Source organism: Embiotoca jacksoni, unplaced genomic scaffold (assembly GCF_022577435.1).
Source record: "Embiotoca jacksoni isolate LCO1_2020_lvr unplaced genomic scaffold, fEmbJac1.0.p SCAF_5, whole genome shotgun sequence".
Lineage (NCBI taxonomy): Eukaryota > Metazoa > Chordata > Actinopteri > Embiotocidae > Embiotoca > Embiotoca jacksoni.
The window spans coordinates 1069819-1092199 of record NW_027185403.1 but is presented as its reverse complement, the minus strand read 5'-3'; the positions used below and the strand labels follow the sequence as shown (position 1 = coordinate 1092199).

Sequence of the window (22381 nt, the reverse complement as noted above, 5' to 3'; positions counted from 1 at the left end):
TTTAAGACAATTAAAATGTCTCAAATTATAAACACATCCTTAAGCGAAAACTGCCAACGCAGCAATGTGAACATTCACCCTTAAAAACTCGAGCTATTCACGCAGGACAACTTCCACACTTGTTGCCCGAGCGTGAGATATTACAGCTCTGCGCCTGCGCAGTTACAACTCTTTTTTTTTTTTCAGCTACGGCGTGTGTGTTGCACGCAAGCACGCAGCACGCAGCTTTTTTGACGCTCCCCAACGTCTGTGTTATGAGACCTTAATTTGTTTTGTAAGGTGTCGCAGCGTTTGTTTGCCGAGCGGGCGCTGGGTCACACACGAGCTGGGAGGACATTATAATAACTTCGGCTCATTTTGAAAAAAAAGGGGAAAAGCGTCCGCTGAGTGAGTTTGAACGAAGAATGCTTCCGGCAGGCAGATACTCGCGTCAAGGTAAGCTAACAGCTGGGTAGCTTCGACTTAACTTTAACCACTAACGTTGTACCCGCTTTTTTTTTATTTTTTTAGAAGTGTTATTCTTTGCGCCTAAGATGCGTGTTGTTGTTGTTGTTTAGCATTACCCCCCCCCCCCCCAAAAAAAAAAACAATTTCAGAATGCTAACTGTGTTAGCATCGAGCTAATATGTAGGTGAAAGTTGAATCCAGATGTGGGTCACTTGAACAGCGTCCTCAGCCCGGGGTTATATATATATATATATATATATATATATATATATATATATATATATATATATATATATATATCCAGTTACCCTTCTTCAGAAGTGTACAGATTATTATTTTTATTATTATTGGGCCTTTTTGTTTTGTTGTTTTCAAAGTTAAATATAGTATTTGTAATCCCAAAACGTGTGTTTATTCAGCTGTAATTTAGCAGCGTAACAGATGTTTGCTCCATATTGTTGTTGTTGTTGTTGTTTGTGATTTCAAAAGTCTCCCTTTCTACACAAAGTGATCTGTCATGTTTTGTTATGTGTGATCTTTTTTAAAAACAATTATTTATTTTTGAAGCCGTTTCGGATCTCCAATTAAACTTTGGATTTTTTTTTTTTTTTTTTTTTTTTCCAATCAGTTTTCAGCTGGGGTTTTTTATTTTTTTTATTTTTTTTTTGACTAGGGTTGTATGTTTTCTTGTCTTTTCAGCCCGCAGGTGTATTAGGGCACTTAAAACGGTGCAGACGGAGCACGCTGCCCCTCAGCTGTACGCAACACTACACAGAAGGACATGCTCTTCAGTGTCCACGCCCCGCATCACCACACACTACACCATCCATCCTCGAGGGAAAGATCCAAGATGGGAAGGTAAGAAAGCCAGAAGGAGTACCGGGACCGGTTACATCTTTCTAACTGAGGCCAGGACGCCACTGATTTGTTTTGTACCCTGAACCGCTGCGTGTTATGTAATCGACCAGGTTCGCAAGAAGATCGATAAAGGGGTTTGTCCGTAGTCCAAGTATTCTGTTTACACTGAACTCGGATAACCTGCTCTCGTCCTGGTTTCGTTCTGCTTTCTCCACCGTAGTGAAGAGTACATTACGACCTGCAATACGACTGCCGTATCATTTCGAAAGCTGTTTGGACGTGTTTGACAACTGAAAGTATTACGAAAGTTCACTCGACTGCATTACATATTTCGTTCCAGTTTCCACAAGTGTCACGGCACTGAGACCATCCTGTCATCCTCAGGGTGACCTCGTAACAGCTGTCAAAAAGGAAACGTGTCAGTCCTTGTTCTTCTGGATCTCAGCGCCGCCTTTTTAGACACATTCGAATAATAGACTGAGGCACAAAGCAGAAATATGAGGTACAGCTCTAAACTGGTTCTTTTTGTACCCGTCATATACGGGGAGACTGTGTGTCTGTTAAAAATCACACTTCATCTTTTTCTCCGGTCGAGTACGGTGTTGCGAAGGGGTCTCTAGTGGGACGAATTCTACTTTCCTGAGGACATATTATCCCCAGATATGTTGTTTCCTTTAGTTTTTTTTTGCCGATGTCATGCAGATGCACCAGCTCATGAGAGCAACTAATCCTGAGACGAAAAGTTCACTTCATGACGGTCTTTGCGATGCCCACCAATTGAATGTCACAAAATTTTCAACAACCGAGGGAAGTGACCACATCACACCTGGTTTAGCCTGCTGGCTCTGGCTCCATGTTTTAGAATTATTTTAAGATCTTACTCTGGATTTTTAAGTCTCCTTTATGACCTCTTAGTTGAGTATGAGCCGGTATGTAGCCTGAGTTTTTTTTTTTTTTTTTTTTTTTATGTTCCAGAGGTGCAGCTGCAGTGGTGTGAAAAAGTGTTTGTCCCCTTCCTGATTTCTTATTTTTTTCCATGTTTGTCACACTTAATTGTTTCAGATCATCAAACAAATTTAAATATTGGTCAAAGATAACAACAAGTAAACACAAAATGCAGTTTTTAAATGAAGGTTTTTTATTATTAAGGGAGAAAAACAATCCAAACCCACATGGCCCTGTGTGAAAAAGTGTTTGCCCCCTAAACCTAATAACTGGTTGGGCCACCCTCAGCAGCAGGTCTTGGTCTTGGTACTCTGCCAAGCAGCCATTTTTGCCGAGTCTCTTTCTTATGGTGGAGTCATGAACACTGACCTGAACTGAGGCAAGTGAGGCCTGCAGTTCTTTGGATGTCGTCGCGGGGTCTTTTGTGACCTCTCGGATGAGTCGTCGCTACTCTCTTGGGGTAATTTTGGTCGGCCGGCCGCTCCTGGGGAGGTTCACCGCTGTTCCATGTTTTCTCCATTTGTGGATAATGGCTCTCGCTGTGGTTCTCTGGAGTCCCAAAGCTTTAGAAATGGCTTTAGAACCTTTTCCAGACTGATAGATCTCAATTACTTTCTTTCTCATTTGTTCCTGAATTTCTTTAGATCTCGGCATGATGTCTAGCTTTTGAGGATCTTTTGGTCTACTTCACTTTATCGGGCGGGTCCTATTTAAGTGATTTCTTGATTGAGAACAGGTGTGGCAGTAATCAGGCCTGGGTGTGGCTAGAGAAATTGAACTCGGGTGTGATAAACCACAGTTAAGTTATGTTTTAACAGGAGGGGGGGGGGCAAACACTTTTTCACACAGGGCCATGTGGGTTTGGATTTTTTTTTTTTCTCCCTCAATAATAAAAACCTTCATTTAAAAACTGCATTTTGTGTTTACTTGTGTTATCTTTGACTGATATTTAAATTTGTTTGATGATCTGAAACATTTAAGTGTGACAGGCATGCAAAAAAAATTGGAAATCAGGAAGGGGGCAAACACTTTTGCACACCACTGTAAATAACTAGAGGTAGGAGAGCTTTTGCAGTCAGAGGATGCTGAAGTCATGTCCCTGACCTCTTTCAAATCTCTTATGCATGCTGGTTTACACATTATTTCATTAGAGCGCTTATTTGATATGGAGCAACTTCAACTCCTTTGCTGAGGTGTTATATTCCTATATATTATTATTTTGTTTGTTTGCTCATTAGCTCACGAGGTCATTGTTTTACTTCATTTTATGGTCTGCTTGTTATGAAATTGTTGCTTTGTGTTGAAGCACTTTGTAACGTAAAATTAGAAAAGTGGACTATGGTTAAAAAAAAAGCAATTATTATTGTCATTATTGTGCAATCCCCAATAATATTTTGTATTGAGGATTATTGTATTTTGTATGATATCCACTGAGAGAGAAATGTCAGTGTGGATTTGTTTATGCCAGAAAGGTTGGACAGGTTTTATTCAAACCCTTCAAACTTTGAGCATGAGCAAAAGTCCTTCTGTCTTGTGACATTTTATTGGCCTTATGGCATTATTCCAAACCTAAAGGTCATGATTTTCCCTTTGCTATTTAGTTTCAATCCTTGTTTGACGTCACATTGAGAGTCATTAGTGATAAGAAGTCCATGGCCATTGGGGGAAAAAAAAAAAATCACAGTTTTTGCATTGGGTGTCTTTAATTAGTCTAATCCTCTAAATGTTGGTTTCAGGCCATGGCTTAGTGTGCCACACAGGGCTGCAGTAAACCTCCTAAAATATTTCAAATGCTGTTCGAATGAAGTGCCTCTCTTTTTCGAGTGTTATCTATATCTCCCTGAGGTCCTTTTCGCACCTTGCGTTAACATGCATCTCCACATGCAGCAGCTCTCATCTGGGTCGAATGTGTGTCAGAAATTATAGATGTCGAAAAAGACTAAAAGTAAAAAAGTCAAGCCAGAGAAGGCATCAAGGAGACAGTTGTTGTTTTAATTCACAGGGCGGTTGCTTCATAGCCTACTGATTCAGTTTGAAAGTGAATCTCTCTTACTTTCTGTACAATTCAGCTCTGCTCGGCCGAATCATGCAGGATTTTTATTATTGCCTATTGTTGCATATTATTTCTATTGCTTATGCAGTGGAAGTCAGTAAGCTTTGTTACACACTGCTAATTGTCCTAGACCCCCCCCCCCCCCCTCCCGCCCCCCGAATGTGGTCTCAAAGCCTCTTCAGTGCGTCTTGGGTGCGTTCTGTACCTTTTGAGTTATCCACCCGTGATCGGATGACCCAGAATGCATGTCAGTACCAGGCGTGAACAAGGTCTGAGTATTTCTTCCTTATCTTTCGGCCCCCTCCCAGGCGTCGAAATGGAGCGGTTCGCCGACGAGGCCGACGTGGTGATCGTAGGCGGAGGCCCCGCTGGTCTTTCGGCGGCCATTCGTCTGAAGCAGCTCGCCAACGAGCAGGGGAAGGAGCTGCGAGTGTGCCTCGTGGAGAAGGCCTCTCAGATCGGAGCACACACTCTGTCGGGAGCCTGCCTGGAGCCCACCGCCCTCACCGAGCTCTTCCCTGATTGGAAGGAACGAGGGGTGAGCGCCCTATTCAGCATTTCTTCTTTCTGAGTTTAGTGTATAGATTTTGGGCGTCTTCATGGCGTCGTGGTTACATCAGATCCTCCATGTTATTGTTGTAAGTTGTGTAATATATTTCATTATGTGACTGCATGTCAGCCAAACTACATTTAACATAGCTGCATACTGTACATTCTGTTACATGGTATAATTTATTCAATAACGTATGCATACGCCCACACTGGATATATATATGTATATGATTATGTATAGAATTGAGTTAACACTAAAAACATATTATGCAATTGTAAATGTGTTTTTAATTAAGCAGTATTATACGAGAGGGTGAGGTGCCAATAATGATGTTAAAGCACACAATATAATATTGCGATTAAACAACAAGTTGCCAACTAAATAAAATTTGTAATCAAAACGTCTTTACATTGTGAGGCCATTCGCTCTCAAAATATAAAACTTTTTGTGAGCGTGATCTCCGTTGCCATGGCAATACATGGGGTAAGACTAACAACTGGATAACAATCAGTCGCGTCAGTAGAAGCTTTCTAGAGATGGTTTCTCAAACCGAATAAATACAGCACACAGAAACACTAAACTGCTTAGCTCGCTCAATCTTGTTGTAAGTAAGATATCCGCTGAAAGAAGATAATGATGGAGTTGTGTATTTTTAAGATTTTCGCACCGAGTCATGTGTTAAAACCGCCGCCAGGATTTAAAGTGCGCGGCTATCCGTGGTGCTCGGAGGGACAAAAATGGACCAAAAGAGACCCGATTTCGCCAAATGGGTCACAGTTAGTAGACCTATAGCAAGTAAAAACAACATTATATTGCATATATGAAATTCCATTCCAATTTTATATCCCATTGAGAAGGCGGAGTGATATTTCTAGTGATGAGCAAGATGTGCTGTTATGGTGGTTTGAGCACTTTCCAAATGTACAGTCGACCAATCAGATCGCTGGGTCGGAACTACTTGTTGTATAAATGTTATTACATAACTGTATATGATGCGCAATCCACACAAATCCATCGTAAGTCAGACTTTCAGTATAATATACACTATTTTTTTTTTTTTTTTTTTTTTTTTTTTATGTTCTTCCCTCAGGCTCCTATGAACACTCCAGTGACTGAAGACGTGTTCAGCATTTTAACAAAGAAACACAGAATCCCCGTCCCCATGTTGCCGGGTAAAGAAACTCTTTCATTCTTGTTCTCCACATGATTGCTCTGAAAAAGTCTTCACAGGTTGTGCCGCACGGAGAGGATAGTTATATTATTTTTTTTTTATTATCTATTATTTATTTATTGACATGGTTTCAGGCAGAGATCAGAAATGTTTTATTTACCTGAGTGATGAAAAAGAAAAAGTGTCACTTTTGAACGCACTCTTTAAATGTTTAAAGGGTTGTCACACCACCAAAATGTCAAACTTAGGAAACTTTACCAACAATAACGGGCCAATTGTTTGTCTTATTCAATTATAATCTATGTATAACCAGATATGTAGCTTTTGCATAAATAGGCCCATCGTTGAGATTCAGTCTTTCCGTGTGGTCAAAAATTCCGACTGCTCCAATAAATATATTTACATTCTTTCAACAATCATCTTTTTTTTTCTTTTTGAAGGAAAACTGCTGCATCTAGAAATATGGCAAACAAAAATCTTTTTTTTTTTATTAGATATTATGATATGTTAGAAACATTTAAGTGTGTTTGTTTGAATCAAATATCTTACGAAAAGGTAGAACAGCTTCCACTTGTTATCATAGTCGTATGTTGGTAAAACGCTGGAACACCTGCCGTGCTGACTCGATGTGTGCGTGATTTCTCTTCCTGTCTGCAGGCCTGCCTATGCAGAACCATGGTAACTACATTGTGAGGCTGGGGAACTTTGTGCGTTGGCTGGGGGAGCAGGCTGAGGAGCTCGGAGTGGAGATCTACCCGGGTTATGCTGCAGCTGAGGTGTGTTCTCCTTTAAAATCTTTTAAGTGTATGACAGTTTGCGTTCCATAAAAACACCTTAAAGATGTAATTATGTCAGGCTGGTGGTGTGCGAGTGTTTTTATTTGCTTTTGTTGTTACTTTGTTTTGTTTTTCCTTCTGTATTGTATTCTTAAAGTTCTGAGGTTTTGTCTTGTTAAGTTGTAAAATCAAAAAACACCTTAAAAAACATTTCTTCTGTTTTTTTTTTTTTCCTTTGTCTTTTCTGAAATTGTCATTTGTCCATGAAACCTGGTCTGATATTTTCAAAGCTCGGTGAGATAATATTTTTTTTAGGCTTTTTACTATTCTTAAAATTGCATTGTTTGGCCTGATTTAAACACTATAATGAAACGTAAATGATAACATATCGCTGGTGTTAACACCGCAGGTCTGCGATTTTAAAATTCATGAAAGAAAAATGGGAATTTGCCTTCCAAACCTTTGTTTATGTCTTACTTTATGAAGTTATATACTGTTGTCAGCGCACACACACAAAAAAAAACAGTTCTTATTCACATTTGTTTTCCATAAACTGCCTGATTTACCATCTTCATTCTTAGCTAGACAAAAACTCCATTGTAACTTACAGACATGTGTATATACCTCCAGTGATCAACCATCATGACAAGCTGGTGTTGGCTTATTAAAGGCAGTAGAGGTGTTGGTTGTTAAACCAAAAATGGCAGTAGTAAAAAGCCCCTGTTTGTTTTTGTTTATTCAATGTTTACAGTTCCCAACTTCAAGTGCTATCTGTATTTCTTTAAGGTTTTATTTAATGAAGATGGAAGTGTGAAAGGAATTGCCACTAATGATGTCGGCGTCGCCAAGGATGGCTCACCAAAGGTATTAAACAGTAAATACATTTTTTTTTTTTTTTTTGTTAAGTTCCTTAAGTTTTTTTTAAAGTTCCTTTTAATAATACTGTTTCACTGTTTTCCCTTTAAGGTTTTGAGCCTGGCTTCATTGGGCCATTTCATTCTAATTTACACATGAAAAACGTGGACACATCATGCCATTCATTTATAGTGAACACATGAAAATCCTGGACACATTGGAAACAAACGATCCGGAGCACAAACACTTCTCTCTAAGCATTAAGCCTAGAAAAATACAGGACTTCTTCTGTTCATGATTGATTCAAAATGTTTGTCGCATCAAAAGAAAACACGGCAGCGATGTAGGTATTTCTGTATCGGGCAATATTAGCAATATGTCTTATTATTACCATTCAGCATGGTTTTATGTTTTTGTAAAGGGTTTTTTTTTGTTGTTGGTTTTTTTCATTCTGCATATGCGTGAATAAAAAAAAAAAAAAAATCCCTTCAATGTGTTGTTACCTGAACAAACTAGCTCGTCTCTGCATCCAGTCACTTCTCTTCCGTGAGCTGTGTTTTTGAATGCTGTTCCTCGATTTACATCAGGATGTTTTTGAGAGGGGAATGGAGCTCCACGCTAAAGTCACGTTGTTCGGAGAGGGATGTCACGGCCACTTGGCCAAGCAGCTCTACAAGCAATTCAACCTGAGGGAGAACTGCGAGCCCCAGACGTACGCCATCGGTCTGAAGGAGGTGAATAATATGTTCCTGCCTGCGTCAATCTTATCGCGGCGAGGCTGTTTCGCACTAATCGTTGTATCTGCCAAGGACAATTTATCTTTCCTCCTTAGGTGTGGACGATCAATGAGAAGAAGTGGAGGCCCGGCAGAGTGGAGCATTCTGTAGGTTGGCCCCTGAACAGAAACACGTATGGCGGATCCTTCTTGTATCATCTGAATGAAGGCGAACCTCTTGTGGCCTTGGGCTTTGTGGTGAGTGACTTTGTAATTCTGCCAACGCGAAAGTGATGGTTGTGTGACGCTATGCAGGCAGTATCTCCATGAATAGACAAGCCTGTGCTTTGTTTGTGTTATTCATTCTGCTGAGTTGGAATACATAAAACCAACTCGATCTTTTCCACCGGATCGTATTTATATTGTACGATTTCAGCGTTGTTCCTGTACTTGTTAAAGAGATGATTTAACATCGGTATTTAACATGTTTTCTATAATTCGACTAACAAAGTCAAGTCAAAGCATAAGATTCAGACTTTTTTAAAATGACCTTAAAAAAGGAAAATTCAGAAGCACCACTGAGGGTGATTACAGCTTTGAATCTACTTACTTATGTCTCTGCTATTTTGCAACACCTTGACTGCGCTCACCTTTTTTCTTTTTGGAGATCCTCTCCAGCTATGTCTGATTAGATGGGCTGACATTCGTGAATCATCTCTACTCGCCATTATTATTTGAGTTCAGTTCTGCAAGGTTAGCGCCGAAGGAGAGTCAGCAATTTGAATTGAGGCCAGTCCAGCTCTGTTCTGATTGTGTGCTTCCATTCAGTCATCGAATGAAAACACAAATCCATGGCAGCCTTCACCTCTACGTCCAAAGCCTTTCTTGGTCAATCGTCTATTCTGGCCTCTCAAATCCAGAAGCTCAAGCAGAGTCTCTGTCGACACTTTCCGCACTTTTATCTTTACGAGTGCCCTCGGATCTATAACTCATTTACAAGGTGACCTCGGAGGAGGAGGACAGAAGCCCCTCGGCCGGTTTTACATAGAGAATGATGAAAACTTGTAGTGGCAAATCCAGCAGGGTGAATAGATACTGAAAGTAGGTTTGTCTTTATTTGTGTTTGCAATTCATTTGCAAATTCTGCCCATTTTAAGCTTGCAAAGATTGACGCCCAAAAAGTTAGATCAGCTTTAGTTCAACACAAGAAGATAAGAAAAACAGATGTAGCTTCGGAAAATCATCACACGCTTTTCACATTTTCAGCCTGTATTTCTCTTACAAGGTCGCCACACTCGTAGTTTGGCTCTGATTAAACTTGTGATTTTTTTTTTTTTTTTGTTGTTGTTTTTTTTTTTTTGGTCTGTTTGTTTTGTTTTGTTTTTTGTCCCACCCCAGGTTGGTTTAGACTACACCAACCCTTACCTGAACCCCTTCAGAGAGTTCCAGCGCTGGAAACACCACCCTTTTGTTGCTCCCACGCTGGAGGGAGGCACGAGGATTGCCTACGGAGCCAGGGCCCTGAATGAGGGAGGATTCCAGGTACTTGGTGTACTCCTCACATTTTCATTATGCAAACGGTTCAGCTGCGGGGCTTAAATCACCATCACGTCTGTTGTTAACCAGGTTTTTGATATGCCGTGTATAACAAAGTAGCACCCAAAAACTGACCCTATCTTAAATGTCAACAGTGTGAATAATGCCATATCACTGGGGATGTTATAAAATGCTACCGACTTCATTAAACCAGACACTTTCTATGGGGGTGTTTAATTATATTCATTTTATCCGTATTTAATTAAAGCGATCAGCAGAATGCTAAATGTTGAATCAGATCTACTGAGGGAATAAATTAAAAGCTGTTGCCGCCTACAACAGAAGCAAACAATTAAACGAGTGAACCGAAATGTTCCCGGTTCTACTGATGAGGTTGGATAATATCATTTGATCTGACGGATATACATTTTCACACTTATTGGGAGAAGATCAAAGATTACAATACGGTTACAAAAAGTGATTCATTCTCCTAATGACAAAATTCAGTGAGGAAACACCGACTTGTCTTAAAAACAGATTTCTCCTGGTACTAATGAAGTGAATAAAAATCCTTACATTAATATGCATGTGTAAATTACACTGATTTTTAAAGTGTGCACGGCCACTTGTCATTTACATGGAAAGGTCAGTTGAGGGTAGTTGGAGCTTTTTTGCGGGGCGTCTCCCTCTGGAGGTTTTCCCACTTTGTCCAATGGGAAAAGACCAGCTTAGATATAAATATAGGCGTTTTTATAAAAAAAAATTCTCCCCCAATCCTGGGCCATTTAAATTGAATACAATGAAACGCCAACTGTTTCAATGAAAAACACGCGGCCAGGTCTTCAAGATCTCAGAAAGCAGAAAAACAAAGTTAAAAATGACCTCTTTCCTCTCCAGTCTCTCCCAAAGCTGACTTTCCCCGGAGGGCTGCTGATTGGCTGCAGCCCCGGCTTCATGAACGTCCCAAAGATCAAAGGCACCCACACGGCGATGAAGAGCGGCATGCTGGCCGCCGAGGCCATTTTCCCCAAACTGACGGCAGAGAGCCTGGACTCGGAGACGGCAGGTACTCAATTTAAGACCCCTTTGACATCTTCGCCTGCCGGTTTTGGTACATATCGCCCCAGTTCGGTTCCTATACGCACTGGGAATGTCTTTTAACGCGTTATATGTAAATGATTGAAGATTCAAAGTGTTCTCGCTTCATCCTCCTCGAGCTGTGAGACGCACTCCGCTGCTCCTTGGAATTAAGTTGCCCGTCGTTCGTGTGGCCGCCGTCAGCGAAATGTGTCTTGACACAAAGTTCATGAACTCTGCTCTGCTCGGAAGATTGCGTTGTTTCTTTTTTTTTTTATTTATTGCAAACTGTGGATCATAATATACATCTACGACATGCACACTTTATACCGTGTCGACGGATGGTCTAGAAACCGAATTCATTAAGGCGTTTGGTTTTTTTTTCCCTCTGCGCTGGTTGAATTGGGTGACTATACAGCAAATGAATCGGGCCTTCGATAAATGTATGTTTCTTTTATCGTCTATCCCACTACGGCCAGCAAATAAATAGCCTAAGCTGTTACCGTGAATGGTTCAGACGTGGCAGGAAGCTCATTTGTTTCGTGCTGTTTTTTTTTATTTTTAATTTTGTTATAGTCTTGTCTACTCGCAACTTGGCTGCTTGTAGTGGCGGTACTTCTCTGCACACTTTGAGCACCACTCAAATTGCTGTATCAAACAAAAATCCCTTATGCAGACGGAGCTGATTCTGCAGCTTTCGGGAACACTCGTTGGTACCGGCATTCATTTCAATATGCAATATTCAATACGCAAGTACTACAAGTTTGGTTTGAAAGCCCCCCCTTCCAATGTTTTAAAGTGCATCAAAAAGATTCATCAAAGGACTCGTGCCATTTGATATACATGCCACCTCCACTTTCTTTTTTCTTTTTAAACCAGAAACCGTGTCGTAGCTGATGAGGAAAGTCCACGGGCATCGCCGTGAAATGTTTTTAAAAGGGACTACTTGTTGGAATGGAAAATGCTAACATCCATATTGCTGTACATGTAGAAAAACAAGTCATTCGAGTAAGGTCAGGATAAATCAAGGTTTTACACCGCACAAAAAAAACAAAAGCAGATAAGCAGAGAAGAAATTCAAATCCTTTGCTTTTCATTTTTTTTTGTTTATCCTCTCAGGACTCCACGTACCGGAGTACGCCGAGACCGTAAAGAAATCATGGATTTGGAAGGAGCTGCACTCGGTGCGGAACATCAGGCCGTCCTTCCACAATTACTTTGGCCTGTACGGCGGGATGGTCTACACCGGCGTTTTCTACTGGATCCTCAGAGGGAAAGAGCCTTGGACACTCAAACACTGCGGTGAGTACCGCACCAAAGTACGGCGCTGAAATCATCCCGAGCGTGCAGCCGTGACCCTCGCCACCGAATGTTGACTTTTTCCACCGCGGTCGTGTTGCTGCGAACCGGCAGCACGACGCCAGCGGGTTTTCTTTTCAGCTGAGGTCGTCTCATCTCCGCCGAGGGAGAGAAAGAAAGAAACGAAACAAAACAAAAAAAATCAACATTTCCTAACCAGCTGCGTTCAATCTGTCTCAGGCACCGATGCGAACCAGCTGAAGCCGGCCAAAGATTGCACGCCGATCGAGTATCCCAAGCCCGACGGGAAGATAAGCTTCGACCTGCTCTCGTCCGTGGCTCTGAGCGGCACCAACCACGAGGGGGATCAGCCCCCGCATCTGACTTTAAAGGATGACGGCGTCCCGGTCGCCAGGAACTTGGCCATTTACGACGGACCCGAGCAACGCTTCTGCCCCGCAGGTAACGCCGTCCTGACCTGCGTGAAGAGCACCTCCGCAAACACACGATCCATCCGCCCGGCTGATAACGGATAAGCTCTCCCACGTATTCTAGAATGTCATAGTTTAGTTTTAGAAATCGAGCTTTTAAAAAAAATATGTCGCACATCCACATCAAGTAGAATATATATTTATATATAGAAGACACTCAATACACTGCGATGTTTGAGATTTTAGTGGGAGTTCATAAATCAGTTAGCAGGACATTAATCTGACATTTGTTTGATAATTACTTTATTTTTAAAGTAATCATTTTCAGACAAAACTACCTTGAAAAGCTTGTCAAAGTAATTCAGAACAGAAACAAATTGTAGTTGCAGTCGTTTCAACTAATCTGTAATTTAAACGTAATGGTCGCCACGACGATCACCTTCACGTGTCGACAAAAGCATCAAATTCTCATACGAGACACCGGAACCAGCGAAGGTTCGGTACTCGCTGTTCGAGCAGAGTCTTAAATAACCCATCTGTTATCCAAACGGCGCTCGGGTACGGTTCCTCTCGACCCACCAACGACTAATTGTTCCCGCCGGTAACAGTTCAGAGACGGTTGACGGTGAGCCGCTGGCTACCGCGGGCCAACGTGCCCGCCGGAACGATCGAAGTCGGTGTTTTAGACCGGCCGGATTGTGTTCTTACGCCGAACAAAATTATAACGGAGAAAGGAAATCTCTGGTGCAAACAACCAAACTGTAATAAATTAGTAAACATGTAAAAAAAAAAATTAAAAAAAAAAATCCTGTTTTTCTTTCTTTAATTGCCACAGGCTTTGTTTAACATCCACAGCTAGTTCACAGTATATGTGGGGACATTGTTGTCAGTGGTAGTCATAGTGTGTGTGTGTGTGTGTGTGTTTATATTTAGTAAGCCAGACAGACTTCTCAGTCTCAGGTTGCTGCCTGCGCTTATCTCATTTTGAATGCAACTAAAGCTCCTCTGTCACCTGCTCCATGTGAATTCTCTGGAAACTGACGGCGTGTGCGCGGCCACGCCGAAGCTCAATGCGGCGCTCCCGTGTGCTCCGACGGACGAGGGCGAGATTGAATAAAGCGGGCCCCCCCAAAAAAAACGACTGCTCCGTCAGCGCTGCAGCGTCGGGTCTGCGAGGTTAATCGTGTCTTTTTTTAATTTATTTTTTTTATGAATGGCTGCGAGACTACTACCGTTGTCGGCCGGCGATTTCTCCAGAAATTAATACACGGTGTCCGAAAGGCGCCGACGGTCGTGACGGCAAGAAACCTGCAATATCTTCTTGAATCCGTAACTCGTCCTTCGGAGTCTCAAGGAGAAGGTTCATTGTTTTTCAGCTCAAGACAGCCTCACAGTGACTGATTATGTTCTCCAAAAGTGAGTCTAGTTATTAAATATTAATTTACAAAGTGTTCAATTGAGTTTTTTTGCTTTTTTTAACAGGCGTTTGAGTCCCGTTTAACATGCACATGTCACCGAGGCAGCTGGTCAAGTTGCCTTCAATGAAATTAGGACTCACTTGCGCCCTCTAGCGGTTGGTGCCAAACCAATTAATCAGTAAACCATCACGCAAGCGCTGCACCGATTACTTGTTCCATCCTGAACGTAGCTTTTGTTTGTTCACATGTTTCATGGAAACGAAATATCCTCCTAATTATTTTTCACAATCTCTCTCTCTCTCTCACCCTCCAACCCAACCCAGGTGTGTACGAGTACGTTCCCATGGAAACAGGAGACGGGATGAGGTTGCAGATTAACGCTCAGAACTGTGTGCACTGTAAGACGTGCGACATCAAGGACCCGAGCCAAAACATCAACTGGGTGGTTCCCGAGGGCGGCGGCGGACCGGCCTACAATGGGATGTGAACGACTCGAGGTTTTCGGTTTTCTTTTTTTTTTTTTTTTTTATTTTTTATGTTTTGTCTTGAAAGATAACTTAACATACAGGGTTAAAATGTGCCTGCGTATAGAGCTTAAAAAAATAAAATAACTGTAGCTGTTTGAGGGTACACAAAATATAATCTACGAGAAGAATGTTAAACAGAAAACACAACTGCGTTTTGTGATCAAGACGTTGATTCTGAAATGATACAGGTGTGGTATTAAGTTTAGGAATTACCCATGCAAAAAAAACAAACAAAAAAATGACAGGACCATGTAAAACTGAAGTCGGGCTCATTCGTTGTTTTCATCACGATAAAGGCATTTTGAAATATATATATATATATATATATATATTTGAAAAAAAAAAGTATTTGTTAATATATTTTTCAAAATTATCAATAATTAAACAAGCTGTTCTTAATTTCAGGTTTATTTCAGTGTTACTGGTGGCATACTTAAGACAGCTTATTATCCAGACAGTACTGTATATATTATTATTGGAGGATTTATGTCACGGTAATGAATAAAGAAACACTTGACGGATATCCTTTTGTTTTATTCACCTCTGTAAAAAAAGGACCAAACAAAAAGGGATGTGCTCGAGGTGGCCGAGGGCACAGTTATCAAAATCCCCACCGTGAAATGATACAACATACACAATTTTACTCAACTTCTTCAAACCCCCAGCTCAAAGTCCAGTGTTAACCGCCTTCTTCAGCACAGTGGAATCAGACTAACGTTCAAACTACTCGTTACACTCAGGACGCTTGTTAGAATGAAGACAGGTCAAAGCTTAATACAGTTATTCCCTTATATGGACACAGACGGAGAGGAACACGAAAAGACCCGTCAAATCAAAATTACTGTACTCGTTTTGTTTGTTTGTTTGTTTTTTTTTGTTGTGTTTTTTTTTTTTTTTTTACCCGGTTACAGACTCCTTGCCTGAGTAGGTTCAGCTTCCACTGCAGAGATAACTTCAAAAATATTGATTAATGATAACGATTCTTTTTGCATCCTTCGGGTGAAATGCTCACGCAAACATTTTGGCATAGATCTTCTTTTCTCTCTCCTTCTCCTCCTGCATTTTAAGATGGACTCTCTTCACGTCGTTGCCGATAGCTGTCGGGAAGGAAGGAAGGGAAGGTGTAAGTTTGGTTTTGTCAGACGAGAAGCTGAAGTATTTCTTACTTTTGTCATGGATAACATTTCACCTTAAATTATTCCGGTTTAAAACGTCGTTCTTTGTCTCTGGAGTCCTTGGTTGCCACATTTTGTCTGTTTTACTGCGCACTGTGAGTTTTATTTAAAAAGACAGCGTGGTGCTGAAGGCACGGGGAGCGCATAAAGCCCACAGATAGCTCCTATCTCTGAGCCCGCAGCCATTAAACTGTGGCTTAAAATATCAAAACAGCCCGAGCAACGCTGCAAATCTCCAGCTCGTCCTTGCTTTTTGACAGAGTGCCCAATCCCGCCCGGTCCAATCAGGTTTTTTTTTTTACTTATTGGGGGGATAAGGGGATATGGGGGGGGCTTGTATTACTTCTAATACTCCCCATTCAAAAATATACTAATTAACAGTTTGCATCCAAATGACTGGGCAAGAATCAAGAATCGTCAAAAGTAACCGAGTCGTGACTGTGCTGCAACTGACCTTCAATAATTTATTCTATTAATTCCAATTAGTAGGAGGGGGGGGGGACGACAATTCATTTCCTGAGGCTATTACTCGACGTGAGCTTGCAAAATGCGTGCGGATATGCACATGAAGCATTACAATGACTGAAGCTGCGTACGCAAATACGGGAGGGGAAGGGAAATATTTGCTGCAATCCGGGCGCGATAACAAATCGCCGCGAGACGTGTCGGCAAGCGAAAGGCGGAAGAAAAGACCTCACCTTTATCTTCTGGTGCTATTTCCTGAGCTTTCTTAAGATCAGTCTGCAAAGTGAGAAGAACAGAAATTTGATTTGTCAAACGGCCCCGAGAAGATCAATGCACGTGGATTTTGTCGAGATGCGTTAACTTTTCATCTGCCAAACGTTTGAACTCTCGGAACACGTTACGATTTCTTCTCGGCTTTCTTTCTCGACACGAGAGCGCCGTGCAGCCGATACCGCGGAGGTACGCGGTTTGGAGCCGCGGCGTCTCGGCACAAAAGGCTCTTCCATCTCTCATAATATAATCTCTCCACAGCCACTCGGCAGACGGCGGCGCTTTATGGACGTTACCATGGCTTTGCTGTATTCCTTTAATCCCTGCCAGGCCTGGGCCCTCCGGAAAAGTGCCTTCGTGTTCGCTTGGTTCAGCTCGAGAGCCTGCGAGACAAAAACAGAAATGAAATTCTCTTGCACTTCAATGTTTATGTCACGTCTTCTGTTAATGAACAATTTGATATATAAAAAAAAAAAAAAAAGAGGTCCTTTTATGTTCCCCCGGTCGCTGTTTGTGTAGGATGGGTTCAGCCCGTAAATGCGTTTTACACACGATTAGTATTCTGTGGGAAGTAAAAGATACACTATGTAATAAGAGTCATTTAAAAAGGAATAATTCATGACTGTGGGAAATTATTCTGTCGCTTTCCCAATCCACGGTGACGTCGCTGCCTCCGGCCAAGACGTTGCCTCGTACTTAAACCGCCCGGGATGAGATGTAACGTGATCGTTGAAGGTGTCGTTCGGTCAACAATCTGTAAATTAAAAGTGTTCGGAGCTTCCGGGTCTGAAAAATGAGGCCGATGCAGAAGTGCTTTAAGCTGCGACGCCACCGAGTGTTCGCTTGAGGTCGGCTCCCCCCCAAAAAAAACAGACTCCCAATCAACCAGTCATAAAATTTTAAGTCCATAAATAAAATTCAACAAGCTGTGTTTTGTTTTGTTGTTGTTGTTTTGTTTGGGGGGGGGGGGGGGGGGTGTCTGTTTGATTGACAGGCCTGACAACGTGTGTAAAGTGTGCCTTGTTGCGGCTCGTGTCACCTCGTTGCAGCTGTCCACGGCGTCCTGCCACAGCTGCAGCTTCAGTTTGCAGGCCGCCGTGTTGAGGAAGCAGCTGAGCGCCGTGGGCTCCAGCTTCTGCTGCGCCTCCTCCGACACTTGCTCTCCGCTCACCTCCAGGTACCTGCACAAGTTCAACATCTTGTTCTTAAAAAGGACACTATGGTCATTTAAATATGTTCATTTCAGATACGAGAATGGAGTATTTATTACATTTATGTGAATGATCCCGAAATCAAGTCATTTCATTGTTGCTTTTTAAAGTATGCCCCCCCCCCCCCCCCCCCAAAAAAAAAAATTCTCACAAACACCTTGACACTGCGTTTACCTGAGGGCTTTACTATATTTGTTGACTGCGGCGTTCCAGTCTTGATTCTTAAACAGGGTGTTTCCGATGTTCTTCACGTCTTCGGCGACAGACAGAACTTTGTCGACCTGAAAAGGAAAGAACGGGTGAAAAATGACCCCGGAGATCTTAATTCCGCCTTTTATTTTGAAAAACAAAAAGATATTTCAGCCTTTTTCCTACTTGGCCCAAACTGCACAAATGGGATCCATCTTTTTCTATTGCTTATGATTAGTCACAAACAACAGTCTACTGAGCTACAAACCAAATTATTAAACGAGACCGGTTTAGTCAGACTAAATAAATCACTTCATTTCAAATTGAAGTGAGGACACTCAAAATGTCTGTAATAATATCACCCTTCATGAGGACAAGCCCTTGAGGTTTTTATAATTGCCGTTTTCTTCCAGTTTTTCCGAGGCTGAACACGTCCCAGATCTTGATATTGAAATTTCGAATGTCTTCTCACCTGACTTTTGCACGAGGCGGCATTACGAACCCATTTTCCCAAAATAGAAAACGGACACGTCGCTGGTCCTCGCGGAGCAGACCGATGCTATCTGCCAAAGTTATACCGCGTCCTTGAAGATCAAAAAAAAAAAAAAAAAAACCCTCCCTCATACTCACATCTTTAAAGTCGATCTCGGAGTCCTCGGGGAAGTCTGGGTGGGCGTCGCCCGTTCCGTCGTTCGAGCGCCGGGCCCCAGCCGTCCCCGTCCTTGTGTTCGCCGCAGTCAGCTATGACGCATGGCTGCGGAAGGACGACATAAGCAGACACTTTTAAGATAGAAGGGGTATTATTTATAGAGGTATTACTTATAGCTCTGGGGGGGGGGGGAATTCTCACAGCGACTATTGAAATGTTTTTTTTTTGTGTGTCCCCCCCCCCCCCCCTCCAATCAACACGCCGTGTCAGCTTATGGCCCTGACTGAACTCCCTGGTGGACAGCTGCGGATGTGAAGGTAGTTGTGATCACGTCCGTTTCCGAGGAAGCGTTCCACACGGGACGACGCAGTCGAGGAATCTGAGCAATTTCCCTTTTTCGGTGTCTTTCCATTGTTTTAAAAGGGCACGTTTTTTTTTCTTCGAGATGCCGGACCTCTTCCACAGCCCCTCTCTTCAATTTCAGCATTTTGTTTTTTTCTAGCGTACAACATGTTGGGAGGGAAGCGGATGTCTTTGCCAGAGCAAACACCGTCTGATTACAAAATTGACATAGCGCGCTGTCACTTTACTCCCAGATGCTGAAAGTCTAATGGTGACACACAACACTGTCAATAAGCTCAGCATGCTCGGTTGCTGTGGTTTATGGATTTAAAATGAGTTGAATTTGTTATTGTGGGTCATCGTCTATTCCCCCCCCCTCTCCTCCAAAAAAAAAAAAAAAAAAGGTGCCCGGCAGCAAATATTTACAGTATTCGACCCAAAGTCCTTTTTCATTACGACTCGTCGAACTTCATTTGGTGCCGGGGGGGGGGGGGGGGATGAACGTAGAAATCTTGTTATGTAACATTTCTTCCTGTCATCCACCCCAGATTGCCCCTCAGCATCTTTGCAGGTGGAACATTTATTACCCGACGACAATGAAGTTCTGCCTCTATTTCTAAATGAAATGAGTTTTAACGTCGCCGCTGGCTGTAAGATGACGAATCGACCGCAGCCCAGTTTACCACGTTTAAAAATGCGCCGTGGTTTCAGTCTCGACGTGAAAGAAAGCGAGACGACGGCAGAAGTGAAACCTCGGAACTTCTCGTCGTCTCTCGTCTCGCTCTGGACGGAAACTCCCAGCAAACTTGTCAAAACGCGTTTTACCTTTACGGGGGCGTCCTCCGCGGTGTCGAGGGACTCCAGCATTTTTACGACGCCCATCCCTTTCACCACTTGTCCGAAGACCACGTGCTTTCCGTCCAAGTGCGGCGTAGGCACGGTGGTGATGAAGAACTGGGAGCCGTTGGTGTTGGGCCCGGCGTTGGCCATGCTCAGCAGACCCACTGTGTCATGCTGCGTAGGGGATGCAAGGAAATTACATTTCAATCTGAATCGGACAAGGGGGGGGGGGGGGGCCCGACAAATCTTCCAGTTGTCGGGTGTTCGGCAAGTTTACCTTGTAGTGGAAGTTTTCATCCTCAAACTTCTCCCCGTAGATGCTCTCGCCCCCGGTGCCGTTGTGGTTGGAGAAGTCGCCTCCTTGGATCATGAACTTCTTGATGACTGCCAAAACAAATTAAATCAATAAATATACAGCCCAATTACTTTTTTCCAGATTAGCTGGTCTTGAGCGTCAGCGGCGCTTTGGGATAAAAAGAAAAAAAAAAAAAAAAAAAAAAAAAAATTGGACTGAAAAAGACACTTGAAGCTGAACTACTTTTTTTTTTTAATGACAATTAATTATCAATTAAAATGTTGATGATCGTGACAGTCCCAGAGACAATTAGCCAACTAAAATCCTTTGTTCCATTTAAATACTGATGACCGTTTGCGTGAACAGAGTAACTTTTACTCGTGTGAAATCTTTCAGCAGCACGGACACCTTAAAATAAATGCTCGTGATGCCCTGAGCTTCTCTCTTTTCATATATAATATATATAGATATATACTGTACTGTATATACTGTGCATTTTATATTTTTACTGCTATTTTATTGCTTTCTATTACTCTATTATTGCTTCTGTAGCGAAAAAAATTTCCCCTCGGGGATTAATAAAGTAACTACCTAACCTAACAGTTCATGTTTTGGGTCTCTATGCTTCCCTTTTCTCTCTCTGCTCTCTCCCTTTTTTTTTTTTTTTTTTTTCCCCCCCTCCTAAATGTGACATTATCTTTTCCAGATGTGTGAAGGGTCTGTTTTACTTCTGTGGAACGGGCATCCTTTGAAGTGCAGCGGTTTCCCGGTGGATTTCCCGGTGCCTTTCTCTCCGGTGCAGAGTGCCCGGAAGTTTTCGGCGGTCTTGGGGGTGATGTCGGCGAACAGCTCGAAAACAATTCGGCCGGCTGTAGAAAGAAAAAAATTAAAAATAAATAAATAAAAGTTGCAAGAATTACATTCTGTTTATAATTATTATATTTACAAAATTTTTTTTTTTTTTAAAAATAAGTGTTGGCAGGAAATGATCGATGCCGATCCGGCAAGAACAGGCCAAAAACTACAGCAGAGTATCCCGGTGGTCTGTTCAGAGTCAGCCGGCTAAATGATTCGCGTATAACGTGAATATCGAGCTGTAATCGAGCTGCGACGGCGTTTGAAATGTGATTATTGCGGCGAAGCTGCGCGGACTTCATGAGACAAAACAACCACACGTGGTTCATACATTTATAAAGACCGCCCCTGTAAATATCCAGACTCCCAATGGAAAATAAACGAGCCCCTTTTTTTTTTTTTTTTTTTTTTTTTTTTTTTTAAATCATCTCGACGTCGTTAACTTCTTTTTTTATTTATTTTTATTTTTTTTAAAGTGTAGAAATCAAGTTTTTGTTGAAGTGACTCGGGACGTGCTAGGATAATGCTAAGCTAACACGGCTAACGGTGAAAGTGGCCGCAAAAAAAAGAAGAAGAAGAAGCTGCGGGACGTCGTTTTGTTTTTAAATGGGATATTTCCTCACCTTGTTCTCCGTCGACTTCCACGTCAAAGAAGACGCGGGGGTTTTCGGGGTTTGAAGGCTTCTCGGACGGTGCTGAGAGAGACATTTTTTTTTTTTTTTTAGGGGGGAGAAAATCCACACTGGTTCTTGCTAACCTCGCTGAAGCCCGGCGGCCGGCGGAAGGAGATCCGACTTCCGATTGGACACTTCAAAATAAAAGACGAGCTTTATCGTGTCCTTTTCTGACGATTAAACGGTAATAAAAAAAAAAAAATGATGATTCACATATGTGAGTCTGAGACCTCGAAAAATAAAAAAAACACGCACACAAATAAAAGCTAAGGAATTTTCCTCCGAAGTAAAAAGTATAACCAAAGCATAATTGTGAGTTTTGAGAATGTGCATGTCTTCCGGTCAATATTTCCAAAATAAAATTCGCATAAAGGACGACTGTATATGATATAATATAGATATTATATGTCACATTACACTGAATAACAATTCATAATGCATTTTGGGGGGAAATTAGTTATTTTATTATTTACTGATGGATAAAATAAGTTTGTTTCAAGGCAGTCTGGTAGATTTAATACTCAACAAATAAAAGGGATTTCCTCACAATGATGTAAAAAAAATCATATAAAACATAGAAAGATCCAATGTTGCCATAGATAAGTCCTGCTAATATGTTGTTGTTGTTGTTTTTTTGTTGTATTTGGTTTTTTTTAACCAAACAACATTTTGACATACCACAGCATCCAGGGACCTCATTTGTGAGATGATTTCGATGCCTTATTGTTTGGGTAGAATTGGATCAGTGCAGTGGG

The 22381-nt window shown here is 41.9% G+C and overlaps 2 protein-coding genes across 2 annotated transcripts; one reads left to right on the top strand and one right to left on the bottom strand.

The window, feature by feature from the left end:
• The first annotated feature begins 239 nt into the window (after positions 1-239).
• Positions 240-15184, top strand: etfdh (electron transfer flavoprotein dehydrogenase). Its single transcript, XM_069170390.1, has 13 exons — positions 240-435; positions 1147-1305; positions 4612-4841; positions 5947-6028; positions 6685-6803; positions 7590-7667; positions 8246-8392; positions 8491-8631; positions 9772-9915; positions 10807-10975; positions 12106-12288; positions 12526-12747; positions 14458-15184. Exons 1-13 carry the CDS (start codon positions 405-407, stop codon positions 14619-14621), a joined length of 1869 nt encoding a protein of 622 aa, XP_069026491.1. The 5' UTR covers positions 240-404; the 3' UTR covers positions 14622-15184.
• ppid (peptidylprolyl isomerase D) lies at positions 15175-21741 on the bottom strand. The gene is given in 11 exon segments (XM_069170391.1): positions 15175-15758; positions 16535-16577; positions 16868-16954; positions 17611-17752; positions 17957-18063; positions 18602-18664; positions 18666-18725; positions 19788-19976; positions 20080-20186; positions 20826-20966; positions 21576-21741. Coding segments are annotated over 11 exon segments (1113 nt in total). The 5' UTR covers positions 21661-21741; the 3' UTR covers positions 15175-15669.
• Between the last annotated feature and the right edge of the window lie 640 nt (positions 21742-22381).

Bases quoted from the DNA above. Each gene is read 5' to 3' on its own strand.
- etfdh (XM_069170390.1), top strand. From the start codon at position 405: ATGCTTCCGGCAGGCAGATACTCGCGTCAAG. The intron at 8,393-8,490 runs GTGAATAATATG...TTTCCTCCTTAG, and splicing joins ACGCCATCGGTCTGAAGGAG to GTGTGGACGATCAATGAGAA. The intron at 9,916-10,806 runs GTACTTGGTGTA...TTTCCTCTCCAG, and splicing joins TGAATGAGGGAGGATTCCAG to TCTCTCCCAAAGCTGACTTT.